Source organism: Alosa sapidissima, chromosome 2, assembly GCF_018492685.1.
Source record: "Alosa sapidissima isolate fAloSap1 chromosome 2, fAloSap1.pri, whole genome shotgun sequence".
In the NCBI taxonomy this organism is placed as follows: Eukaryota; Metazoa; Chordata; class Actinopteri; order Clupeiformes; family Clupeidae; genus Alosa; species Alosa sapidissima.
In genome coordinates, this window is record NC_055958.1 from 42,184,073 (window position 1) to 42,210,148 (window position 26,076).

The 26,076-nt window shown below is 46.2% G+C and overlaps 1 protein-coding gene and 2 long non-coding RNA genes across 3 annotated transcripts; 1 reads left to right on the top strand and 2 right to left on the bottom strand.

The window, feature by feature from the left end:
* Nucleotides 1-253: 253 nt before the first annotated feature.
* On the bottom strand, nt 254-13,721 carry LOC121697688 (basic proline-rich protein-like). The gene is made up of 3 exons (XM_042079339.1): nt 13,641-13,721; nt 13,085-13,227; nt 254-1,166 (listed from the first exon to the last, which is right to left on the bottom strand). The coding sequence occupies exons 1-3, from the start codon at nt 13,719-13,721 to the stop codon at nt 254-256; spliced, it is 1,137 nt and encodes a 378-aa protein (XP_041935273.1).
* Nucleotides 13,722-20,086: 6,365 nt separating this feature from the next.
* On the top strand, nt 20,087-22,122 carry LOC121686420. The gene is made up of 3 exons (XR_006023952.1): nt 20,087-20,632; nt 21,628-21,774; nt 21,992-22,122. It is a non-coding gene; the product is annotated as an uncharacterized LOC121686420 (long non-coding RNA).
* An 18-nt stretch (nt 22,123-22,140) lies between these two features.
* LOC121686350 lies at nt 22,141-23,526 on the bottom strand. The gene is made up of 3 exons (XR_006023894.1): nt 23,462-23,526; nt 22,496-23,380; nt 22,141-22,275 (listed from the first exon to the last, which is right to left on the bottom strand). It is a non-coding gene; the product is annotated as an uncharacterized LOC121686350 (long non-coding RNA).
* Between the last annotated feature and the right edge of the window lie 2,550 nt (nt 23,527-26,076).

The following is a 26,076-nucleotide window of genomic DNA, read 5'->3' on the forward strand; positions in this document are numbered from 1 at the left end:
TCTTTTCCTGGCCTGAGTCCCATCAGTCTGGTTCTTTGACAGGTTTTCTGGAAGCGTGCTTGTACTATTTACATTTTTGCTCTCATTCTTGCTTTGAGTCATTGCATTGTCCCGCACCGGGATGTACTCGTTACTTCCCGATGCTTCTGGCTCTGGTGTGGGCATCTCACCTCCTGATTCCCCTATGTACAGAATATTGTCCGTGTCTAGGGCACTGTCGTCGAGCAGCCCCTCTTCGTCCCCTCGCAGAGCGTCATTGGGGGTGGCAGTCCGTACCCCCTTCGTTGCTTTCGTCGTCCTCTGGGAGTCTCCGGAGAGGCCAATCAAGGGCCTCTTCGAAGCCCCCAGTCCAGTGGGCATCGAGGGAGCCGTCCAGGCCGATCCCTTGGAGTACTTGTCTTGTCTCTTGGCTGGTCCCTGGGTGGCTGTCCCTGAAGTGGGGGCCGCCCGTGGTGTGCCCTGAGTCCGTCGGCCCCTCCACAGGCTCCGCAGGAAGTTGCGAGCCCTGTCGAGGAGGTGTCCGGGGGGGAGGCGTAAGGACAGCGGGTAGCCTGAGCGCGTCGAGGGCCTCGGCAATCTCTGCGGCGGATGGCTGTGCTCCAGTCTGGTCGTCAGCGGGGGCGTCGGCTGGGTATGGGTAATCCCAGTCGGCGTAGAAGTCCCCAAAGTCGATGGTGTCGTTCCCTTGCTGGTGCGGTGGTGGCGGTGGCGGCGCTTCTTCTTCCGGCCCTGGCGTTTCTTCGGCGTTGCTCCCCGTGAGGTCGGGTGTGGTCGCGGCATGAGGGTGGGCTGTGGGGTCAGCTGGTGGGTCACCGCTGGTTGAGGCGGTGGCAGGTCTGGATACTTGGGATTTGGGAGTGGCTCCCACCTCAGGTGGATGTCGCCTTCCCCTCCTCGAGCCTGGCTCGGCTCCAGCATTGCCAGCACCTGTAGGCACAGATAGGGGAGGGAAAACAGCAGGCACCCTAGGTACATTGCGCCCAGGGTCATCAGCAGGAGCCGGCAGTATCCTCCGCCTCGTACTCCTACGCGCACTTGGTCCTCCCCTTTGTTCCCCACCACCATCATCCTCCCCGGGGGAGTCTGGTGGGGGTCCTGGCGGGCCCTGGTCCCCGTCATCGTCTTCCGACTCCTCCGGACCTCTTGCTCCTTCTGGTGGGACCGCCCTGTAACAAGAGTTAAGGTGATACCACAAATCTGATCCTTGCACTCTTACCGCCCGGGGGGTAGCCTGGGTCACTCTGTAGGGCCCTTCTGCCCTGGGGTCGAGACACGATCTCTTAAACACCCTCAGGTACACCCAGTCTCCCACTTGGATCGGTCCTCTGCTCCCGAGCTCTCTCTCTTCTCTTCTGCTCGTTGAAAACTGCCCTGTGAACTTGAGAAAGCTGTTTAATGTAACTGCTCACTTCCTGTTCTAGAATTTCCAGCGGAGGCCTCTGATCCCCTCTGAACCGTGGTGTGGGCATTGCCCGCCCCGTCACCATTTCGTGCGGGGTCAGATGCGTGGTTCGATTTTTTTCGCAACGCATTTTCATCAACGCGATTGGTAGCGCGTCGACCCAGTTTAAGTTCGGCAGATCTGGATCGTCATGTGCGCTTCGGACGATCTTCGCTATCTTATTTTTCAGCGTTCCGTTCGCCCTTTCGACCATCCCCTGAGACTGCGGGTGGTAAACACAACCAAACCGAGTCTTGATGCACAGCGCCTGCGCAATCTTTTTCCACGTGTTGGCCGTAAACGCTCGGCCGTTGTCGCTACTGATTATTTCTGGAATTCCAAACCTGGGTATCACTTCCCTCGCTAGGAATCGAATTACCGTTTTCTCGTCCTGCCCTCGGCTTGGACAGGCTTCTACCCACCGTGAGTAGCGGCATATTATCACCAGCACGTGTTTGTACGTGTTTACCGTTCGACCCATGTCGATGTAGTCCATTACCAGGTGTTTGAACGGCCCCTCTGGGAGTGGCACGTGTCCCAGGGGCCGTGGTCCTATGCCTATTGTTATGTTGTTTCTGTAATTGTGTGTGGCACAGGTGTGGCAATTTCTTAGCACGTAATTGATGCGATCTTGAAGGCATGGGGCCCAGAACCCTTTGTCAAGTATCTGCCGCTTGACCTCCCCCCTTGCGCAATGATCCACATCATGCGCATCATGAATGAGGAGATCAAGGAGTCTACTTGGGGCCACCACCCTTCCATCATGACTCCTCCACACCCCATTCCTGCCTTTCGACGCACCCCTTTCCTCCCACAGCAGTGTTTCGGCATGCGGTGCCGCACTCTGTGCGTCTTTGATAGCGCTAAGCGTGAGCATGGGATCCACAATTCTAAGCGTCCGTCCGTCAGGCAAGGTTCGGACCACTGGGGCTTGTATCACTGTGTCGGTTGCCGTAAAAAAACGGTCAATCACGCCTGGCGAGTACCTGGCCTCACAGGGCTTGTCCCAGCACTCGGGGCAACTGGCCCTCTGACATAGCGCGCAACAGACGGGATCTACCTGGTGCTCGTGGTCGTCATCGCACCATTGGGAGCACCACATACATGTGTTGTAAGGGTAGGGGCATTTTGTAGGGCAGGGCACGCTGTGCACCGCCCTTTTGAGCAGTATTTTATGTGGTTCGTTATCCTGTGGAGATTTAGGGGCGGCATTTGACTTTCTAGCCTCCAACGCCGCTTCCTTTGCTGCCTCATCTGCCTGTGCATTCCCTAGAGTAATGTAGTCCTGTCCCTTACAATGTGCCTTGCATTTGCATATTGCCAGTGTCTTTGGACGCATCATCGCTGCTAACAACAACTGAATCTGCTCCAGATGCTGGATGGGGCTCCCATCCGATTTCTTGAACCCTCTCTGTTTCCATTGAGCGCCATGCACATGGCAGACGTTGTGGGCATAGGCGCTGTCCGTGTGTACGGTTGCATCCTGTCCCTCCGCTAGAGAGCACGCTGCTGTCAGCGCCTTTAATTCAGCTAATTGCGCTGAACAGGGTTGTGTGCATGGCTCACTCATAATTGTCACAAATGTTTCTAGACCTGTCATCTGCACTGCGCTGAACCCCGCATGCGTCTTGTTGTCATAGTTATGGCTAGAGCCGTCCACAAAGTAGGTGATTCCCTGTCCTAATGGCTCGCTCTGCAGGTCTTCCCTCAGTTTTGAGAAGGTGATTGAATCAGCCACGCAGTCATATGGCTCGCCCTCATATTCAAGTGGGATGAGATCCGCCGGGTTTCCTGCTGTGTCACATGCCTTTATAGTGACATCTGGGCAGAGTGACAGGTTGTAATACCTCAGTTGCCTCTGAGGCGTCACGCAGAATTTTCCTTGTTCCACCAACTGTGCTATTGCGTGACTGGTGTGTATCACCACTGGCCATCCCATGGTGATGTTAGAGGCTTTGACGTAAGCCGAATATACGGCTTCAAGACCCTGGAAGCATGGTGGGTAGCCCTGGGCCACCGCATCCAGCTTTGAGCTGTAGTAGGCAATTGCTTGTTTGCCACGTCCATGGCACTGTGTTTGTGCCATGATTGCGGTCATGTATGCGTCTTTTCCTGCTTCCTTCCTGACCGACACGTACAGATAGAAGGGTCTCCTGTAATCCGGCAGTGCAAGTGCCGGTGCTTGCTGTAATTCTCCTTTGATGCGTTCAAACGCCTCGTTTCCGTCCACTGTCCATGTGAGACGATTCCTCAGGTGGCTGGTTCCAGCCTGCACGATCATGGCTCGTAGTGGGGCTATCTTTTGTTCATAGCACTCCACCCAGTCGCTGCTGAAACCTATGAGTCCAATGAACGACATCATTTGTTTCACCGTGTTTGGCTTTGGTGCCTTGGTAATTGCCTCAATGTGTTCTGGGGCGATGCCCTTGTGCCCATGTGAGATCCGGCGACCTAAGTAGATCACCTGGGGCTGTGCAAATTGTAGCTTCTTCCTTGATGCTTTGTACCCCCCTTCGGCCAGAACGGTCAGCACGTGGACTGTATCCCTTTCACACGTCTCCTGGTCCGGTGAGCATACCAAGACATCGTCAACATACTGCAGAATCGTGCTCCGGCATGCGATGTGCTTTAAGTCCTCCTTGAGGGCTTGGTTGAAGATGTGCGGTGAGTGCTTGAACCCTTGTGGGAGCCTTGTGTACTGGAACGTCTTGCCCTGATACTTGAATGCGAAAAATTCCCTACTTGCGGGGGCCACCCGTATTGTGAAAAATGCTTGAACCAGATCGATGGCGGAGAACGTTGTTGCACTTGCCGGGATGTTGGTCATTAGTACGTTAGCATGTGGGACGTCCGCTGGATAGTCCTCAATGCGTTCGTTGACGGGCCTGAGGTCCTGGACCATTCTCCATCGCACTCCATCCGCCTTCAGCACGGGAAATATGGGTGTGTTGCACCTTGCACTTGGGACCTCCTCTAAGACTCCTGCTCCCAGGAGGTCTTCAATTGTCCCTCTTATCCCTTCAGCTGCCTCTGCTGAAATGGGGTACTGTGGCTGGAAAGGCAGCGTCGCTCCTGGTTTCAGTCTGAACTCCACAGGGCTTGCTGACTTGACCAGCCCTATGTCACCATCTCCTTGCGACCATACCACAGGCGGCACTTTTCTCAATATTCTCTCCGTCCGTTCGGCGTCTGTTTCTGTCGCCTCTTGCAGCATCATCATTTTCCAGGGGGTCGGTCCCGGCCTCCCTGTCTTCTTGTCCGTCTCGCCGTCTAGGTAGCACTTCTTATATTCCTCCCACTCTGGGTCGGACTTGTTGATGGGCACATGGTTCTCCTTATCCCAGCATCGATATCCTGCTCCTCCCAGCAGGCCATACATGCAGTATGGGTTGCCATAGGGGCACCCCTTGACGTAGGGTATGTCATGAACCTCCTCCGGGAGATACATTGCTGGTTGTGCTGCCCTCTTCTTTGGGCACCATGACAGGTGTCGCATGTACGCGCTCCATTCCGCATCTTCTTTGCTGAATGGTACATGTCTTGTTTTGTCCCAGCAGCGGCGTCCCGCTCCCGGAAATAGGCGGTAGAGGCAGAATTGGTTCCCATACGGACATCCTCCAGCATATGGTATCTCCTCTCTCTCCTGCGGTTCTGTGTCCATGATTTCGATTATCTGTGGGACTCCCCACACGGTGACTGGGTTGTCCAATTTTATCCTGAACATTGGCTCTCCTCCTCTACTGACAGCCGTTTGGAGCCGATCATTTCCTGTGTCCTTCCACTTGACGCACAGGGCCTTGAGCATCACTGGGCCCATTTCTCTTGCTCTGTGACCTCTGGCCACTCTTAGAGTAATGTGTGGCATTGTTCCAGGCATGTCGAAGATCAAGCCTAGATCCCATCCTTCCGCAAATTTCACCTCAGCGGCCACTCCTTCCTTGGCCACCACCAGTGCGTGTATGTCGAGTGGGATGCGTCCCCACTTACTCACGTCCCTATTCCATCTTTCCTCTCTTTCCTTGCTTGGCGTTTGGTCGAATTTTATCGTACAATGAAAAGGGCATCTTGGCGTCCTCAGTCGAGCATGAAGGCTGTTTATTTGAAAAGCATACTCGTTGTAGACTACTCGCTCTATGTTTGGCTCCAATTGTCCAATCCAGTAGACCTGGTGAGTTTCAGTTTGAGTTGGGGCACTTATCCTTAGGGCCATTTGGGTTGCCAGCCCTGTTATTTGTACTCCTGTTGGGGAACACTCAATTTGGAGTCTTAGGTTGCACAGTGCGTCCCGTCCCAATAGGTTGACGGGCGTGTGTTCTGCTATTAAGACTGGTATCCTGATTTCCTTGTCTTCTATTTGGATCGATACTGGAGCCGTCATTGGAATTAGCTGCGTTTTTCCCGAAAAACCCACTGTCTTCATAAACTTCCCTGAAGATCTGGGGAGGTGTTGGGCATCTTTTGGGTGAAGACAAGTATACGTTGCCCCTGTATCCACTAAACATTTGACTTCCATGCCCTCGATTAGAACCTGCAGCATTGGTTCTGCGTCAGCCCCCCTGGTCAGGGCGGGGAACTGACCCTCCCCTGGGTTTCCTGGGCCTCGTCAATTCCAGTTTCCCCCGTAAGGGGAGACTGGGCCAGAGGGCGTCTGCATTTGCTGTGGGGCTCTCCCTTGTTGGGGAGTATAATTCCCTCCTTGCACTTGTCCTTGATTTGTCTGTCCTCCTTGGTTGTTCTGGCCTCCGGTTTTTGTCGGGCAATCCCTGGAGATGTGTCCCGTTCCTCCACACACCCAACATTGAATGCTGTTTCCTTGACTCTGCTGGCCTTGGTATTGTCCCCTTCCATAGCCTCCTCTGCCTTGTCCTCCTCTTCCCTGGCGGAATCCTCCTCTGCCTCTTGGCTGGTACCATTGTTGTCTCTGTTGCTGTTGGGGGGGTCCATATGGCGCTTGTTGCCATGTTTGCATCATGGGCTGCATAGGTTGCGGCTGCATCATTACTGGTTGTTGCACTATAGGTTGTTGCATTACTGGTTGCTGTACTACTGGTGGCTGTGGCTGTGTGGTAGGAGCTGTAGCAGGCATTACCGGAGCTTGGGTAGCTGCCTTCTTTGCCCCCTTTGCCTCCTGGAGCTGTACATGGGTCAGCTTCCTTATAGCCTCCTTCTCCTGTTGCTCCTCCTTGTCTTTCCCCTGTCTGTACAGAGTTACATGGTGTACCACTGCCAGTCTGAATTCTTCTTTTGGCATGGCTGCCAGGCGCCAGTCGCTTTCCAGCTGCGTCCTGACTTCTTTTGGCAGTGCGTCCATAACCGCTCTTCTGAACTGCATGGTGAGGGGACCTGAGTCTTCTGGTCTTTGTTCCATCCTTATCGTCCATTCCTGCGCTGCCCTTTCCACGAAGGCTGCGGGGTTATCACTGTCCTTGAGTTTCTCTATCCAGACGGCTGAGGGGCTGTAGTGGTTGGGGTAAGCTGCCCTTAGGGCCTTCCACACGTCGTTCCGGACGCTATCAAAACACAGGGCGTCTCTGCTGGCATCCATCAACCGCCCTAGGTTTTCTCTCTCCAGTACAGCCTCTGTGTCAGCCTTTCCCAATATCAGGCCGAGCAGATATTTTATATCTCCTACGGCCAGGTTTCGGCCTTGAGTCTCTGATTCTAGCCGACTTATCCATCTGCCCGCTCCCTCATGCAGGACAGGGAGCCGTGAAATGAGGCCATTCACATCTGAGTGGGTCCATGGCTGGTAGTGGGCCGTTTGGTTTTTTGTTATTAATGGTGCCATCACAACCGTTTCTTCCCCATCCGATTCCTCTGGGATGGCTTCTTTTCTTTCTTTTTCTTTCCGTGCCCTCTCTCTTTCTTTCTTTCCCTCCTTTTCCAGTTTTTCCAGCTCCTTCTTGTTTTCCTTTAGGCCTTTCTTGACTCCCCCTTCAATCTCGTTGAGTCCCTTTCGCACTCCTTTTCTGATCTCGTCCAGGCCTTTCTCCACTCCTTTCTTCACCCTGCTGATTCCAAACAGTCCTGTGGCGAGCACACTGGGTGGGATCATCACTGGGAGTATTCCGGCCCGCCCTCTACATGCCTCTGTTTGTCGCTGGTGGGCCTTCACACCCTTTTCTCCTTTGAACATCCTTCCGCAGCCGAGACACACTGAGGGGTCCGCTCCCCTCGGACCCTGTAGCAGTCCTCTCTGAGCTTGCTCTGCGAGGAACCGTTCTACGACTCTCAGTCCTGCCTCCTCGTCTTCCGCTGACTCATAGTCCTCTCCTGAGCCAGCCTGGCTGTCTGCCCCGTCCGTATCTTCCTCCTCTTCTTCCGCTATCGTGTTTGGACCGCAGGTCAGTTCGAAGGTTAGTCTGCGGGTCCCCCTTTTGTCGGAGGACCCTCGTCTGGGTCCTTGACGGCTCTCCTTTTCCCTACTCTCCTGTTTTCTTCTCAGTTCCTCGCTCTTCTTCATCTCTTCTTCTCTGAGCTTTCCTTCTCTCTCCTCTTGCGCTCCCATGGCCTCCATTTTTTTTAGGACTTCTGTCATTTCTCTTTTCAGGCTCTCGCCGCAGTTCCTGCAAGCCCTCTTGTACTTGGCATGCTCTGGCGTGCTTCCTGGGCCTGTCCCTTTGTCTCCCCACTTCTCCATCTCTGTCATTTCCTCCATAATCTCCTCGGCCAGTTCTACCTCTTTTGATCCGATCCTTCTAGCGGCTTTCAACTCCTTCAGACCCTTTTCCATTCTCTCCATTTTTTCCTCATACCATTCTTCAACCCTTTGTTCCTCTCTTCTTTTGTTTCGGTGTCTTTCTTCCGCTTGCCTAATGGCTTCTTCCACTTTCTTCCAGCACATCTGGGTGTATTCCTCGAGCTTCCGCCATGAATCTCTGCACCCCTCCTTCACCGGTTCCTTGTCCATCTGTGACCTCACCCAGGCCAGGGTTTTCAGGGCCTCTCTATCTCGGGCTTCTCTCTCTTCCTCCCCTGTGGCCTTTACCCACTTTCTCATGACTGTCTCCAGGTGGTCCCACAGATTCCCATACCATTGTCTCTGTTCCTTTTCTCCCTCCTCAGGGGCTTGCTCCTTCCTTTGGCCTGGAAGGCGTAGGGGTTCGCTTCCTCCAGCTTCTGGATCACCTGCACGCGTCTTCTGGCCCTCCCAACAGAGCTCTTGGGGGCTGGTCACTGGAGATTCGTCTGTTTCCCAGTGACCTCTTATGCTTGTGTGGAAGTCACTCACCACCTGCTCCTCCAACTCCCTTGCAGCTTCTTCTTCTTCATCCCACGCCTTTCCTCCACCCGGCTCTGTTCTTCCCAGAAGGTGTTCTGGGAGCGTTTCCCTGGTGGGGGATGATGGTGGCGATGACTGTGCGGACGCCGGTTGAGATGTTGGTAGTCTCGGCTGGGGGTTGGCCTGTTCCCACCTTATTCTCTTTACTTCTTTCAGCACCTCCGCGCAGGTCCCTTCCAGTGTGATCCCCTTCACCATTAGTGGGGCCTGCACTGCCAGGTGCACCGTTGGGGCCTGCGACCCGTATCCCGGTGCTTGTATTGCCAGGGTCCGTGGGTCCCTCTCTTCCAGGCGCCGGATTATTTCCCGCACGTTGTCCTCTCCTTGCGGCACCTCCGGGTACAGCTTGTCCTTTTCCCTGTATGGGGGAGGACGCGGCTCCTCCATGGGCGGAGCTCCTGGCTCTGCTGCTTGGGTCAGGGTGTCCAGCTCTCTCTTTGTGGGCTGTAATTGGGGGCACTTCTCTGTGGTGGGCGTCGTAGGCGGCGTGTCATTCTGGTCCGCCCTCTGCCTTCTCTTTCTCTCAGATATCTTAGCGAAGGCCTCCAGAGTATTCAATTCCTTCTCTCTTTTTTCCTGCCTCCGTGTGCCTTTGTCATAGCCCTTGTAGTTCATGATTTTTTCCCTCATTTGAGCAATTATTGTCGGGTTGAGTGACCCTTCTTTCGGCCATGCTGTGTGGTCTCCTTTGTATCTTAGGAACCATTTGTGGTTGATGCTCTTCACGTCTTTCTCAGCAATGGCATTCTCCTTTACTACTTCCTCCAGAGGTGTCATTACTCTGGTTGCCATTTTTCTCTTAGAGGTCGTTGTCTTCGGTGAAATGGAGATCTTTGCCGTAGTCCAGTTCGTCTATGTCCTCCCGGTCAGTGCAGAACATGCGATAGTCCCCTTCGTATTGTCTTTTCCTCTCCCTCTTGTACCTATTCTGGTCTTTTTCCTCCCAGTCCAGTCGTAGGTCGCTCACTAAGTACAGTATAGAGTTCTGCACGTCGCCCCACTCCTTGAAGACAGTATTCAGTTTGCCTCTCCTTTCTTCAAACGCTTTTCCTCTATCGTTCACTGCGCTCACGCTCCACCCGTCACTCCCGTGCTCGGAGATTCTTATTGTCCACTTCTCTTTTATCTTCAGGTCACCCGATGTAGCTTCTCCTTTACTTCCGGCTGCTTGGGGCTGTGGCTCCTCCTGCTTCCTCACTGGCAGGCTATTAGGGGTCAGTTCCCTCAATAAAGAAAGCGTTGCTTTTAGGTCTATGTCGTCTCGATATTTGCACCTATACGGGAATGTGCACTCAAAGGGGACTCTACCCACGTATCCTACGTATTCTTGGCCCTCTCCGTCTCTGACGCTTGTCTCCCAGCCGTGTTCGTCGTATTCAACGATATCTATGGCCCAGAGCACGTTCTGCTGTCCCTGTTCCATATACTTCTTAGAATCCTTTCTGTCCTTCTCCAAGGAGCCCTTGAGTTTCTGCCAGCCTGATGTGTCACCTTCTTTTTAGATGTCAGCGTCTCCGGTGACGGGGTGGACTTTATTGCCCCAGATAGACTTGAAGTAGTCCTTTTCAAACTCCCTGTCCTCTTCTTCCCTCCGACTGCGCTTGAGGGAGTCCCCTCTATCCTGCCTCTCTCTCTCCCTCTGGCACCTGTTCTGGTCCTTCTCTTCCCAGTCCAGTCGGAGGTCGCTTACCGTATATAATATGGTGTCCCTTACCTCTCCCCAATCTTCAAGGACAGTATTTAGTTCAGCCCTTCCTCCTTCGAGCACTTCTCCTTTATTGTTTGTGGCGCTCACGTTCCACCCTCTATTTCCGCTTTCAGCGACCTTTATTGTCCACGTCTCTTTTATTTCTGAGCTGCCAGATGTGGCTCCCTCTTTGCTCCCAGCCGCTTGGGGCTGTGCCCCTTCTGGTTCTTCCTGCAGCAGGGTAAAAGGGGTCAGCTCATGCACCAAGGGAAGTGCTGCCTCCTCGTCTATTTCGTCCCGATTTCTGCACCTGAAAGGAAATCTGCACCCAAAGGGGAACCGCCCTACGTACCCCACTTGTTCCTGACCCTCTCGGTCTCGGATGCTTATTTCCCAATCGTGTTTGCCGTACTCAGTGATATCTATGGTCCAGATCATGTTTTGTTGTTGACGTTTCATTCACTTTCAACGTCTCTCCTGGACCTGCCTAGTAGGCTCCTGAGCTTTGTTAATCCGATGTATCGCTATCGTCGCTCCTTGTGTCCATAGGTGTTCCTAATTCTAACGGGTAAGCTTTCCCTATCAGATATTCTATTTTCTCTAGTAGCTCTGTATAACTGTGGCACCGATATGCTCCGTTCACGAGACCCTCTCGGTTTCTTGTAAATATGCACCACTTATTATCCTGTAGCCGAATGAAAGTGATATGCCACTTACTTTCTAAGTTCATTCGCTATTTGTGGGCGTTACTCTGTTTATTCTCTCTAGCCCCTGCTTTTACTTTAATATTATAACTATCCTTCCTATTTCACCAACGTTGCTGTATCAGTGGGGGCTTTGAGTCCTTATCTTTTCTTTTCAATAATACTTCTTCACCCACGATTACCTTTTAACCTTTTATTTTGTTTTTACAAAGTACATTTATTGGCTTTATTTTCTCTTTATTTTATTGAAGCAGGTACAACACTTTCAATTTAAGCAAAGTTCGCGGATTACAAGTTTTTTTTTTTTTTTTGCTAAGCCGTTACTGTGGAGTTTATTCAGCTCAAGCAGTTGCTGTAGAGGCCCTGCAGTAGTGCCTCCCCTTTCACCAGCTTTCTATCTATAATCTCTATTTGTCCTTCTCCTTCTTGCAGCTGGGGAATCCCTCTCAAACTTGCGCTTCCTTCCCTCAGGTGGGGCAAAGAGCTGGTCAACCACTGGCCTTGTGTTCACCCCCACAAACTTTCCTACCTGTTCTATTACTGTCTGCAGTGCCAATGGCGCTACGCTGGTGCCTAGTCTTGAGTGGGTTCCTCCGTACTTGTCAAGGTGGTCAACATGAACTGAATATTTATCCCTAGTGCTCCCTTCCTTGTTCCAGAACACTGACACTGATAAAGACTCTCTCATAAAATCGGCCAGCCTTCCTCTATCTCGGCCAACTATCTCTTTCAGCACCTGTTCTATATCCCGCACTGGCTGGGGCTCAGTCGGGCCGTGAACCTCCTCCTGCTGGGGCACAGTTGGACTGTAGCTTGAGTTAGACCGGGGGTTGGTTGGGCTATAGCTTGTAGAGGGCGGTGAGCTATATCGGGGGATGGCTGGGCTGTTAACTATACGGAATGGGCTGCGAATCAGCTGGTGGGATACGGTGTTGCCTGGATAGGGAGTTGGAGCTCTCACTAGACCCCCTTGACCTGACTCCTGGCGCTCCTCTTCCTCTGACCCTAGGCTGCTGTAACCTGTTTCTGGTGGGGCACTTACTTCCCCTGGTTCAATGTCTGCCTCCTCCTCTCTCACGCTACTGTTTGGAGTGAACTCTTCTGGGGAGTCTGTGTCCGGTTCTTCCTCACCTGAATCATCAGAGATTTCAAAGCGGTAGAGGACTTTTCCTAGGGTCCCTGGCCTGTGGTCCCTCACAATTCTAAGCTTGGGCACCGCTGCTCTAACAGGGGGCTCGGGGGGGGGCATCTGCATAGACCTCCAACAACTGTAACAATCTCCTTATGTTCAGACTATGGTTGCTGTGCAACCTTCTTATGAATATTGCAGCCGCAACTTCTATTATGTGAGTTTGACGTCCGTCTGTCAGCGTGGCGATCCTCCTTCCCTCGCCGAACTCCTCTACCTCAAATTTGTATGTACGCTTGTCTCGCATCTATTGTGGGCCCATGCCCAGGCAACAAAAGAAAACACAACGGCGCACACTCAGTTTTTACAGAAACAACAGCAGATTATAATAAAATATATTTTGTTCATCACCCTTTGCTCAGGACAGTCTCACACATTTAACTCACAGCTAATATTGCAGTTTACCTATTAACCCGTTCTTTTCTCTGAACCATACATATTTTACGGCAGCCCGTGCTCCCTTCACACAAAATATTATTTTAGTTTTCTCCTTGAAAACTAGATTTCCTCCTTGGAAATTAAAACAAATGTTAGCTTTCTCCTTGAAAACTAGATTTCCTCCTTGGAAATGATTACATGGCCATCTGACTCAGTTTTCTCCTTGAAAACTATTTTAACCGGTTCTTAAAATTACAAAACGCCTTTTAAAGACCAACAGTACAACCCAATCTCTGTCTTGTGTCTCCACTATCCTTTTGAGGATTCAGGTTAGCACCCCTTCCCAGCCTACCCACCGACTCCCACAGTACAGCTCTCCCTAATAATAAGCAAAAGTGCTTACCTTTTTTGGGCCCGGAGAGCTGCACTGGAGAAGTCTGCTTCACCCGGGACGGAACTGCTTCCCTTGTTGAATCCTTTCAAATCTCGGTAGGACCCTCCAGATCTGTCGTGGAAATCATCCACTTCCCGAAACCTCCAATCCAACTAGCACTCTGATGTCAAAGACCCGAAGGAGAACACCAAGACGAGAGAAGCTGAAGACTGTTGATCCTTTATTCACCGTATTGCAGTGATAATACAATCCAAACAGCGTCAGGACTGGACCGTCAGGCAATAGAGTGATGAGTGGCAGCTGCTACCCCGATGAGATCTGATCTGAATGTGTCTGAGCTCTTTCTTTTATGCTCTTAGGGGCCTGGGAGGCGTTCCTATCCTCAGGAACGTCACCAGGCCCCTTTTAGCCAATCAGAACGTTTTGGGACTTGAGATATTGGTGGAAAACCCTTCTCATCTAAACATTAAAAAAATGTGTGTTACTAGGCAGAATACATGTGACCAGGTCCTATGTGTAATCTGTTGCCAGGCAGAGTATGCGTTTGTTTTGGTTCTATGTGTACTTTCACTTTTGGTTCTGCCTCCTTTTCTTGTAAACCCCTCCACTTCTTCTCAGCCCTGTCTGGTTTTACTTTCACTACCATTCCTCCTCAGTTTCACTCTTAGTCTCTGACCGCTCAGTCTCATGACTTCCAGTAAATGTTGCATAACAGTTGCATAAACAATATCCTTATATAAGATGGAATGCTTTTCTAATAAACCAGCATGCTTCTAATAAGCCAGTATGCACACACACACAAGTTATTATGTCTAGATAAAATCACCACATTGCCCAGCTGAGGCAGCAGCTGGAGAAGATGTCACTCACGCAACGTTTCGGGTTACAGCGATTTGGTGGCTCGGACACAGACATTCGTTTTTACACAAGGTATGTAAACCTAGCTTTTTTCGTAATTTAATAGGCTATACTAATACCTGCGAAACTATAGTGTTATGTCTGTTTAATTCAGAAATGCATAATGTAGCATTTGTTTTCCTGTATGCACGTCCATTTGTCTAAGTTGCAGCTTTAATGAACATAGCCTACACTATGTAGCATAAAACTGAAATGACAGAATGGCTGTTGTTGATGATTAGCATTTGCACAGGCGTAGCCTATGCATTGTATGATCATTCACAACGCTGCATGACAGCTCAATATGTAGGCTACAGTAACAGTTAGACTACAGCTAGCAAGCAGAAGCATACAACTTATAGCTAACTGAATGGGAAATGTTGTTCTCATACGTAATTTATAAGACTACTGTTGTAGACTATGTGAACAAATAATGCCTATGCAGACAATTGCAGGTTATATCCTACCTCAGGTTCACCTCTAACCATATGTAGGCCTGTGAGCATGGTACAATTGTAGATTTAATAAAAGCTCCCTACTTATGTTATTTACAGATTTTCATCTTATGACCACCTGATGCGGTTTTGGCAAGTCATCGAACCATCACTGCAGTACATGGTTCGAGTGACCAGAACAAGAGCTGCAGATGGTGACTCAAGGCAAAGTACAACAATGGTACAGACACAGTCTTTACAGCCAGTAGATGAACTGTTCCTCTTCCTGAACTACCTTGCCCTGGGACTGAAGCAGAAAGACCTGGTTGACCGGTATGGGGTACATCAGTCTACTGTAAGCAGGATCATTCAGACGTGGAGCAATTTTTTGTTTTGTGTTCTTGGCTCACACCGAATTTGGATGCCCCAAAACAAAATCAGTGAGTACTTGCCAGCAGAGTTCAAAGATTACCCAGACACTACAGTGATCCTGGACTGCACAGAGCTCAGATGTCAAACACCTTCCTCTCCTTTACTCCAGAAAGTTTATTCCAGTTACAAGTCCCATTGTACATTGAAGGGGATGATTGGCATGGCCCCTCATGGTGCTGTAACCTTTGTTTCTCCCCTCTTTGCTGGCTCAGTCAGTGACAAGCAGATCCTTGTGGAGTCAGGACTATGTAAACTGCTCAGGCCGGATATGGCAATCATGGTGGACAGAGGCTTCCTGGTGGATGACTGTGTGCCTTGTAAAGTGTACAGGCCTGCATTCCTAGCCGGAAGACCTCAGATGCCAGCAAACGAGGTCAGGGAGACCCAGTCTATCGCACGCCTTAGGGTGCATGTTGAGCGGCTAATTCGTCGGTTGAAGGAGCACAAATTCTTTGACACAGCTATCCCCCTAAACATGTTTGGTAATATTAACCAGCTCTATGTAGTAGCATGCCTTCTGTTAAATTACCAAAATGGTCCACTTGTAAAAGCCTGGTCTAAGTAGAGGTGTCAAGATTTCTCTGAAGTGGTACTGTGGAGGGCAGAGCATTCAAATAATATTGTAGTTGTTGTTGTTGTTAATGTTGTAACTGTTTGTTATAATCGTTCCCATTGACTGTATATAGAACACATACATAATTTTGCTACAATGAAATTAAAATAAAATGATAGCACAGCCTTTCTTTAAGGCTCTCACAACACATTGTGTATTTCACTGTGGTCATTACAAGCAGCACTTACACAATACTGTGTTTAGATACGAATGAATAATCTCAGAACACATGAACATAAGAAAATATATAATTTAATAAATTGCAGGTGACATGTTCTATGGTAAACAATTTATATACATTCCAGTCTGAAAAATGTCATCTCAGACAAAGTGACTGCGAAGAATACATGAGAGGTGCATTTTGTATAGATTTGTAAAAATGAACACTAAAATCTAAACTGATTGAAAAAACTGATTGAAACAAGTACTGTAAATGGAATGGATTTGTTTAAGCCAAAAGCATTGGTAGATAAAAGTAAAAGTAGAAGTAATCAACCTTTTCCTTCATTGTTTTTATGATTCTGCCATCTCTATATATTCTTTGAACGAACATGTCATCTTCTGCATAGACAACAAAATCACACCATTCCAGACCAGTTATGAGCAGTTGTCCCTGTACAGTGGGTCCCAGTTAAAAATTGACACTTCATTCACGATCATGGTGAATGGTGAAATGTAAGTACAACTGCAGCCGCTTGGGGGCAGCATAGTCCGCTGTGGAGTTCCACGGTCGAACCAGATGACGCATTCGACAGCAAGGGCTGTGAAAATGTTGCATAGTCAGGGCTCTCAAATTTTGAGGACAGGCAAGGGGCACATTCCCTGTCGATAACTCTGTCAGTACATCACACACAAAAATTGCAGTGTCTTAGCTTTCCAAAGAGGTCAGGCATTTGATTATAGGCCAAAGTATGTAGGAGCAATGCCCTCCTAAGTGTATGATGTGCAATATTGGGCAAAACAATCAAAATGGGGCATAAGTATAATTTATAATTGCTCAGAATTGCAGAAGAAAATATTTGACACATGACACTGACGATTCAATAATGGGCCTACCCTTTCCCCCACCTTCTCTGTGCAAGCATCCACTAACCTGGACTTTTTAGGGGGCTTTCCTCAGGGCAAATGAGAGGATGCTTAATTGCTTTCTACCTGACATTTTTGAAAGACAGATGCAGTCACATGCAGCTGTAGTTCCTTATCACCGTGTTACGACAAAAACTCAAAACAATTCAACTGATCCTAAAAATAAGGTATGACCACTTGAAGCAATAGAGGTGACCCCAGTGCCTAACATATGGAAGGCATTAAATTAAGATCCCAATGTGCACCGAGATATATTTTTTCTAAAAAAAAATCCCATGCACTCCGCTAAACTCTAGGAACGCAACCACTAGATGGCGATGAGATTACTTTCCCTCCCTCATTACAAATGCATGTCTTTGTGTTTCTCGCGTGTAGCCTAATACAAGTATTTCCTGAAAACTTTGCGCAGCGATTTTGGGTTTGAATGAAGCTCTGGATGTCTAGCACATAGTGGAGCAGAGTACAAATGAGATTTGTCACCGTACTTGGAACTATCGACTATTTTAATCAGTATCGTTGTTTGTCGCAATTAAAAATAGTCTCAAGGGCCGGATTACATTATTATTTTGACATACGTCGCGGGCCGGAATTGGGCCGGACGCGGGCCGCATTTGGCCCGCGGGCCAGGTGTTTGAGACCCCTGGCTTAAAGCAATAATCTGTGCCTGAAGTTATCAGACATTTATGAGGACGTCAGGCACGGTTCCTGAACACTTTAAGCCTGATAATGTGACAATATGTCAGTCATCGTGTGATAACGAAAATGTGTTCTGAGCAGGTAACTGTTGGCTAAGTTTCAGACATGAACAACTGATGCTAATTATCTGGGAAACATTCTCTAACAGGAGTCAAGTTGTCATTGTTTGTGTCCAACAAGTTGTGAATTTGTTGTAACATTAAAAGATGACTTCATCTCAAAGTGATGCTCGAAGCTCCATTGCTCTGAGGGTGAACGAAACTTCGGTAGCAGAATCACGTGAACAAATCCAGGGTATGCTTTTTTTCATTGGTTGTTGTGTTAAATCTTACCCAGATACAATAGTACTATTTTCTGATTGGCTATTGTGCAGCCCCTTTCTTTTTTTTTGATTGGCTGATTAGTGGCAGACTCGTCTAAGAACTCCAGGGGAGACGCGCTTGATCCCTGTCTGTTCCACAGTAAGTTCGGCGCAGCCATAGAAATTTTGGGCGCTGCGGCATATATTAGTAGTTTTTCTGCGTGAGAAATAAAATGTGTGGCGGTAGTGCGTGACTAAAGACCGAAATGAGTGACTGTCACGCTCAATGCGTGACACTTGAGAGCCCTGCATAGTTCTCCTTTAACAGTAGAACATATAGTTTAACTGTGCTTAATCAGAAAGATATCACTCCCACAGCACACTATAACCATGACATTAGTGAGACAGTTGGACCATCTTTGGTCCCCTTACAGAGAAGAGACGCTGCTGAGCCTTCTTGATCAGGGTAGAGGTGTTCAAGAGAGGTCCTCAGAGATGTGGACACCCAGAAACTTGAAGCTGGTGACATGCTCCACGTCAGTCTCATGGATGAGGATGGGGTGTGTGACTGTCACAGCCACACCAAGCTCTCCATCAACCACGCCCACTCTTGACTCTACTGAAAACACTGCTTCCCGCTCACTCTCCCCTGTCTACTAACAGGCCACACCTGCCCTCGTTGTCCCTCGTTTGTCCTAATTGCCAGCACTATGTAAACCCCTGTGTTTGTTCACTCATTGTCTGACTTCACACTGAGCTACACGGACTTCAGCTCCTTGCTGCTTGAATCTTGCAGAGAAGAAACCCACGAGTTAAGTTGACTTTTGTGTTTGCCTTTTGGACCTTTGCATTTCTGTGACATCGTTGGACTCTTGCCTTGTTTCCCTTTGAATTGATCCAGTAACTCCTATGTTTGAAACTACTCCTTCCTCTGAGAATTGAAGAGTCCTGTTTTCAGTTTCTATGTTTGAATTCCTGCAAACCAACAAGTAAAATCTCCGAACTTGACTTCTCTGTGCCTTGAGTCTGTGTCTCGTAACAGTGACCTTTATGATATGATTATATTATATTCAGGGCTTTGAACCGAATTTTTTTTTTTTTTTTTTTTTTTTTTTTTTTCCCAATCGGTTCGTTCCGAACAGAAACGGAATTATAACGTTTCCGGTTATGAGTTCCACCAATAAATTGACGTTCCCGAACCGGTTAGAACAAAAAAATACTGTTCCCGGAACGGTTAATTTCGTTCCTGTCAGCTGTTTAATGCTATAGAATTATGTCACATCTTTCTCATCCAACTTAAACCAAATGTAGTAATATTACAACCATTATTAAATAATAATTATTATATTATTAATAATAATAAATAGGCCTACAATTATTTGAAATGTGTAGTTTATTGTTAAAAGAGAATTTCCACACAAATGTAACCACGTGGTTATGCCACTCGGGCAACAACAAATTCCAACTGTCGGGGGAAAGGCCATGTAGCCAAATGTTCACTAGTCCATCATTAACGTGGAGTCGACAAATATAGCTATTGATATTGTGTTTGGAATGAGCGTTTTAATTAACGATGGATCGTAATTTACCTCTTATTTAAGATGTGGAGTGGAGACTTTGTAATCCACCGCTCTCTCTCCATTCAGTCAGCGAATGTCTGATGTGATGTCACACAGGAAGTGAACCACAGCCGTCATGGTAACGTGCGCAGGAAAATAATTGCTTTTTTTTTTTTTAGTTAATTAGGCAACGAGGAACGAAATAAAACCGGTATTAACCGGTTACCATTATTTTTAAATAAGTGTTCCTGTTCCAGAACATAAAAAATAATAACGTTTCCGGTTTCGTTTCTGTTCCCTGTAAAATACAAAAAGTTACCGGTTTTCGTTCCTTGAACCGGTTCAAAGCCCTGATTATATTACATTTACAGTTTTGGCTTATTGTCTTTAAAATCCATAGATGAATAGAAAGAACATTCCCATATCAAATAACACATTTTTTTACTTTCACAAAATACTGCTGCTGCATAAATTTGAGTGAGAGCAGGGCAGCTGCAGTTCTCTGTTATCACCACTAAGTGGCGACATATCCCCTGCTACTGTACCTCCTGAGGCCTGTTTACTGACTCCTCAGACAAGCTCTCTCTGCAGCGGCCAAACCGTCACTACTGATGTGAACACCTCGGAAATCAATGCAAACCATCACTGCTGATGTGAACACCTCGGAAATCAATGCAAACCATCACTGCTGATGTGATTGTGGGTCTAAAAAAATAGAATATTGTGAAAACGTTATTTTGTCCCCCCAGTGTATTATTGCATTACTTTATTATTTCCCCAGTCCCTCCCTCACACAGCATATTGGGCCAGATGCCAGTCAGTCCCTCCCTCACACTGCATATTGGGCCAGATGCCAGTCAGTCCCTCCCTCACACAGCATATTGGGCCAGATGCCAGTCAGTCCCTCCCTCACACAGCATATTGGGCCAGATGCCAGTCAGTCCCTCCCTCACACTGCATATTGGGCCAGATGCCAGTCAGTCCCTCCCTCACACAGCATATTGTGCCAGATGCCACACTCATGTCTGCAGACACCAGAGACGCCCTACGAACTTGTCTGTTCCTCTGCAGTTTTGATGACAATAAATAGAAGGCTGACATTAATGATGTGCTTACCTGCATCTCCTTGCCTTAAAGGGGTGATAGGATAGAATGATGATATAGGGTATTTTGTGCTGGTCCTTAAGGTCTCTGAATAGGGTGTGTAACATTGGTTGGGCTGAAAATGGCATATGTGCTGTTCTATGCGCCCTAATGCAAACCTGGTTAAAAGCCCTAGAATGAAACGAGAGGTTTTCTTCCTTTTATGGTATGCTCATGAATATTTAGATAAACTGCGTGCTGATTGGTTGGTTTACAACTAGCGAAGCTCCGGAGCAAAGACGCAAACATGGCCGACAGCACTCACTGAAACAGCCAAGGTGGAAATACTATGGAGACATAGGTGTTGAACAGCATATTTGAGCCTGAATCAGAGGAAGAATCTGAAATAGAGCAGCAACCAGTCGCCCATAGATTGGAAATGACTACTTCAGAGTGGTAAGTTTTGTCATTTACTTGAGTTTGCCACACGTAGCCCAGTTAGCTAGCTGTAATACTCGCACGTTAGTGTCGTAGACTAAGCTAAACATTGCATTAGGTTCGTTTTTAGCATTGTAAGCAACAGAAGTTATTCATTTGCACACAAACAGATGTTTTACAACTTGTACCCTTGTGCATTTTTTGTCAAGATGTCCAGTTAGAAACTAGCTGAAAAGTTTGTAGCCCGTCGTGGGCAGTTCAGGCTATGCTGTAGTGAAAGGAGTGCTGCTTGCAAGGAAAGTACTCGTTTTAGTCAGTAAGTATATTCTCCTGGTGAATAGGTCATCTGATTAGGAGTTACATACATTATTGTAGTGGTAATATGCGATCTTACAACAGGACGTCCAGTTAGCTGGGCAGGAGCTCTGCAGTTCGTAGGCTATAATGTTATGGCTGAAGTGAAACGAGTAGCCTACTGCTCGCGTCAATGAAAATATTACGTTTGTGTCAGTAGGTCTAATGTACTCGCGTAACTACTATCCTGCTGATTAAGTCATCTGATTATCGAGATTTTTACGTTCTTTCCATGTAGTAATGTATGATCTTACAACGGGACGTCCAGTTAGCTGGGCAGGAGCTCTGTGCAGTTTGTAGCCTATGGCTGAAGTGAAACGAGGTCAACGAAAATATTACTAGGCCAATTTGTGTCAATTCAAAAACACTTATTTATCCCCAAGGGGCAATTTACATAGTAGGCTACAATGGAGTAGAGTACAATAATCAAAAATCCTATAAATATCACTGTTTAAAATACAGTAGGTACAGTCAGTGTAATGTAATCTTGTAACTATCCTGCTGACATCTGATTGAGATTATTACCTTCTTTCCATGTAGTAGCCTAATATGTGATCTTACAACTCTGGTAACTAAAACTGGAGACATTTGCTACTTTGTGCTACCTGCTCATTCAAAATTACAAAATAACAGCAGGGAAATTATGTTTGTTTTTACAGGTTATTAAAAGAATGACCCAGGTTCCTGAGGAGCTGACCTGAATGACCATTATGGCCTCAATCCGTTGTGCCTCTATATTCTTTGCAAAATGCAATGAATATTTACAGAGCTGACCATGGCTGTTTGAGAATCAGAGGAATGGAAAGGTGAGGACAATCTGATACAAGTGTTAGCAGTTACAGTATATAAATAAAATATTTTTAACCAATACACATTCATTATTGGTTCAGCATATTGCAAAAACACAGTTTGATCAACACCACAAAATGATCAACTTTATTTTTTTTTTCAACAATCGTCCAGTGATACTCTGATGTAAAATAGTAAAAAAAAAATTGCTTTTCCACCCTGTTCTCGTTGCAGGCAATGAAGTGACTTGGCCTACAGGTCTTTTGTGAGCAGGAGTTGGGGTTTCCTTAGAGGAAGCGTCCGTGTCATGATCCCCTCGTGTGTGGTGCTACGCATATGGAGGGAGCTTCCGGATACTTCAGGGCAGTACGTTGGATTCAGACCCCTTTTCGACTGAACCGTGACTCATGTTCAGCAACCGCATCCTCCATGGAAGGTCTGTCAAGCTGAGCACACAAGTCCTGGGGCACAGGAATCCGCTGGACGGCATCCCAATAAGGAAGAGGGTCTTTGATTATCTCGAAGAGGACAAGAAAGAGGACTTATATTGTATACTGTAATACAGTGCATTGTAGGCTGTATACTGTACAATAAACAAATTGTATGGCCCTGATTTTGACACCAGTAGCATCAGGTCTAAGACAGCCTGTTGTGTGTGAATCGATAAGTTCTTTTTAGTGCCTATACTGTTGCACATTTTGATTTGTTTGTAATAAAAACATATTTTATTAAACTTACAAATTGTTTGGCAAGTCTGTACATAGTTTCTCCTTGGCTGTCTTCTGTTGTGGGGACTCAGCATTCTCATTGAAGTGCATGGCTGCTAGGTAAAACCTAAACCAAACAACAGAAATGTTGTAACACAAGTGAAAGTCACTTTTGCATGCACACACCAAGCTGTTCTCACAGCAAAAGCATTTGCTAATATTCTAAGCCCCGCAAGATGCCACACTTGGGGCATCTGTTTGGCATGCTGCCGTTCTTCTAATGTTCTAAAATAAGAACGTGCAAATAAATCCATTGTATCTAGACAACACGGTTTTCAACATATCGACTAGATATCATTTGAATTGATAACGTGAAGTTGTTTCCACTTCTGACGTCAAAAACGTATGTGTTATATGGGTATGGGTTATATTACAGCTTAGCAACCAAACTATCGTGTTACTCAGCTTCAGTTAGTTAGTTTTATCCGAATGACACACAGGACAATTAAATAGCCTTGCCAATGAACTAAATCACACATTCTACTTGCTAGATACACGTTAGCATGGTTAATAACTGCTTAGCGACAGAGTAATACTTACAGCATGCGGTTGTGATGACCTTACGGTCGGAACAGCCCCTCGTTTCAGTAACAGCAGCTTAGCAAATCCTGCTTAACTGTACAAGGTTTTGAAAACTGCCTTCGGTGAAATGTTTTGCAAATTAATAACGGAGTGTCAAACTTTACAGGGATCTTCTGGTAGAAAAACATTATCCATGCCCCTCGAACTTTTGAATCCTTGGGAAGACTATGGAAAGTCTCAGCTTTATTTGTAGCCTAAGTTTCAGCCTGGAACACTGCATTTACGACCGTGGCTCATTTTCGATATCCTTGAAGAACTGTCTGCTTTATAATTCCTGTGGAAGTAAACGAGCAGGCAGCTAAACTAATGTTTGTCTCATCTTCGCTCTCCATTCACGTTCCTGGGCTCAGAGCACCAGTGGGCTGGTCTGTATGTAAATTTTGAGGCGTGACAAATGTACAGGCCAGAGCCAAATAAGGTAAAAATAATTCAGTGGAAATGCATGGATTCCAGTTGCTGCTACTGGAAGAAACTGGAATCCATGCATTTCCACTGAATTATTTTTGGAATCTGATCCCTTATCATACCTGTTCATTCTTACTCGTTGCTCGACTTATCGTGACTAAATTCAAGATGGCTGCAAACGTTAAACTTCGTGAAGATACTGTCTGTATAAATCGTCTTGTAAGTAAACTACCAGTGCTTTTTCAAAGTTCTCAATGTCTCGTTTTAAATGTCAGGGCCCTAGGAAGTCTACCAATGAAGTGTGGAGATACATTGAGCCTCGTAAATGGGTGTAAAACAGTGATTTATTTGCATGGCTAGCCCGATGCCGAAGCACCACTACTGAAAAAGTTGTTGGTAGCATCGGCTAACTAGCGCCAGATTTTGGAGTGCAGGGGACAAGTCGAGATGGGCTATGAGACATACGTTCACACTCGGTATCATGTTTCAATACACTTTAGGTCAATATCACACCGGAATTCTCCTTTAAACATTGCGTGCGCTTTAACATCAGCCTAAGCATTATTCCAGCTGCGCTAAGGTTTTAACCAGAATTTTGCCTACCTTGTTGTAGCCCATCTGAAATAACTCCAAGCTTTATGTTCCCTCTATCCTTTGTTTCTCACAGGCCGCCTGTGCTGCGCAACGCACACTTTGCTCCACTCATCTACAGTATACAACATAGTTCCCATTTCGGTAAACCATACATAATTTCAGAGAAAAATATTACCACTCGAGGGAAAACAGTGTGGTGTCCATTAAGATGTGAAATCTAGCGTACACATTTTCACGAATCACGGATGTGTTGATGACATAAATTAGGAAATATTAGATGACTTAAGGAGACGTGATGTTGAATTGCATGCCGATGCCATTTAACCCAAATGCCCCAGCGGCAGCACGGGAGAGAAGAGATTAACTGACAGAAGATATGCATTGTCTATAGAGAGGTAATGTTAGATTACATTGTAGCCTACATAGCAAAAATATAACCATGCATTAATAATCTAGTGATTCAGTGAGAGTGATCCCAAAACATTGGAAAGTATGTCTTTGTGACAATTCTGTATTACATTTTGTCAAGAGGAAAAATCAATAGCTGACAGTTCCTAACTCTGCTAATCAATAGCTGACAGTTCTAACAAGCGTGCTTGTTGTTAAAGGGAATGTGAGATGACGACCTGATTGGTTTATTGCACGTTACGCCCAAACCACACCCATGATTAATGTAGCTACTTCAGACCACCCCATTTTAGATTTGCGCCTGGCGCAACAGTCAAATATCCCGCCGGTAAAATAGCATCAGCGCCCAAGATCCGCCCACAAAGTGACTTGCGTTTTGCGCAAAGACACTTCCGTTTCAGACCGTTAAAATATAGCCCTATATGTCTATATTAACACACTATATTAACACACTATATGGATATCAAATACTCTATATTAACACACTATATGGATATTAAATACCCTATATTAACACACTATATGTGGATATAAAATACTCTATATTAACACAATATATGGATATCAAATACACTATATTAACGCACTATATTAACACACTATATGGATATCAAATACTCTATATTAACACACTATATGGATATCAAATACTCTATATTAACACACTATATATTAACACACTATATGGATATCAAATACTCTATATTAACACACTATATGTGGATATCAAATACTCTATATTAACACACTATATTAACACACTATATGGATATCAAATACTCTATATTAACACACTATATGTGGATATCAAATACTCTATATTAACACACTATATTAACACACTATATGGATATCAAATACTCTATATTAACACACTATATGGATATAAAATACTCTATATTAACACACTATATGGATATAAAATGTTCTATATTAACACACTATATGGATATCAAATACACTATATTAACGCACTATATTAACACACTATATGGATATCAAATACTCTATATTAACACATATGGATATCAAATACTCTATATTAACACACTATATTAACACACTATATGGATATCAAATACTCTATATTAACACACTATATTAATATGGATATCAAATACTCTATATTAACACACTATATTAACACACTATATGGATATCAAAAACTCTATATTAACACACTATATGGATATAAAATTTTCTATATTAACACACTATATTAACACACTATATGGATATCAAATACTCTATATTAACACACTATATGGATATAACATTTTCTATATTAACACACTATATGGATATCAAATACTCTATATTAACACACTATATTAACACACTATATGGATATAAAATGTTCTATATTAACACACTATATGGATATCAAATACACTATATTAACGCACTATATTAACACACTATATGGATATCAAATACTCTATATTAACACATATGGATATCAAATACTCTATATTAACACACTATATTAACACACTATATGGATATCAAATACTCTATATTAACACACTATATGGATATCAAATACTCTATATTAACACACTA

What these genes read in the sequence shown, in the direction of transcription:
- LOC121697688 (XM_042079339.1), bottom strand. Translation starts at nt 13,721, where the DNA reads ATGGTAGTGAAAGTAAAACCAGACAGGGCTGAGAAGAAGTGGAGGGGT. An exon ending in AGGCAGAACCAAAAGTGAAA is followed by an intron (nt 13,228 to 13,640) that starts GTACACATAGAA and finishes TCAGAGTGCTAG; the next exon opens with TTGGATTGGAGGTTTCGGGA. An exon ending in GCTCTCCGGGCCCAAAAAAG is followed by an intron (nt 1,167 to 13,084) that starts GTAAGCACTTTT and finishes CTCTTGTTACAG; the next exon opens with GGCGGTCCCACCAGAAGGAG.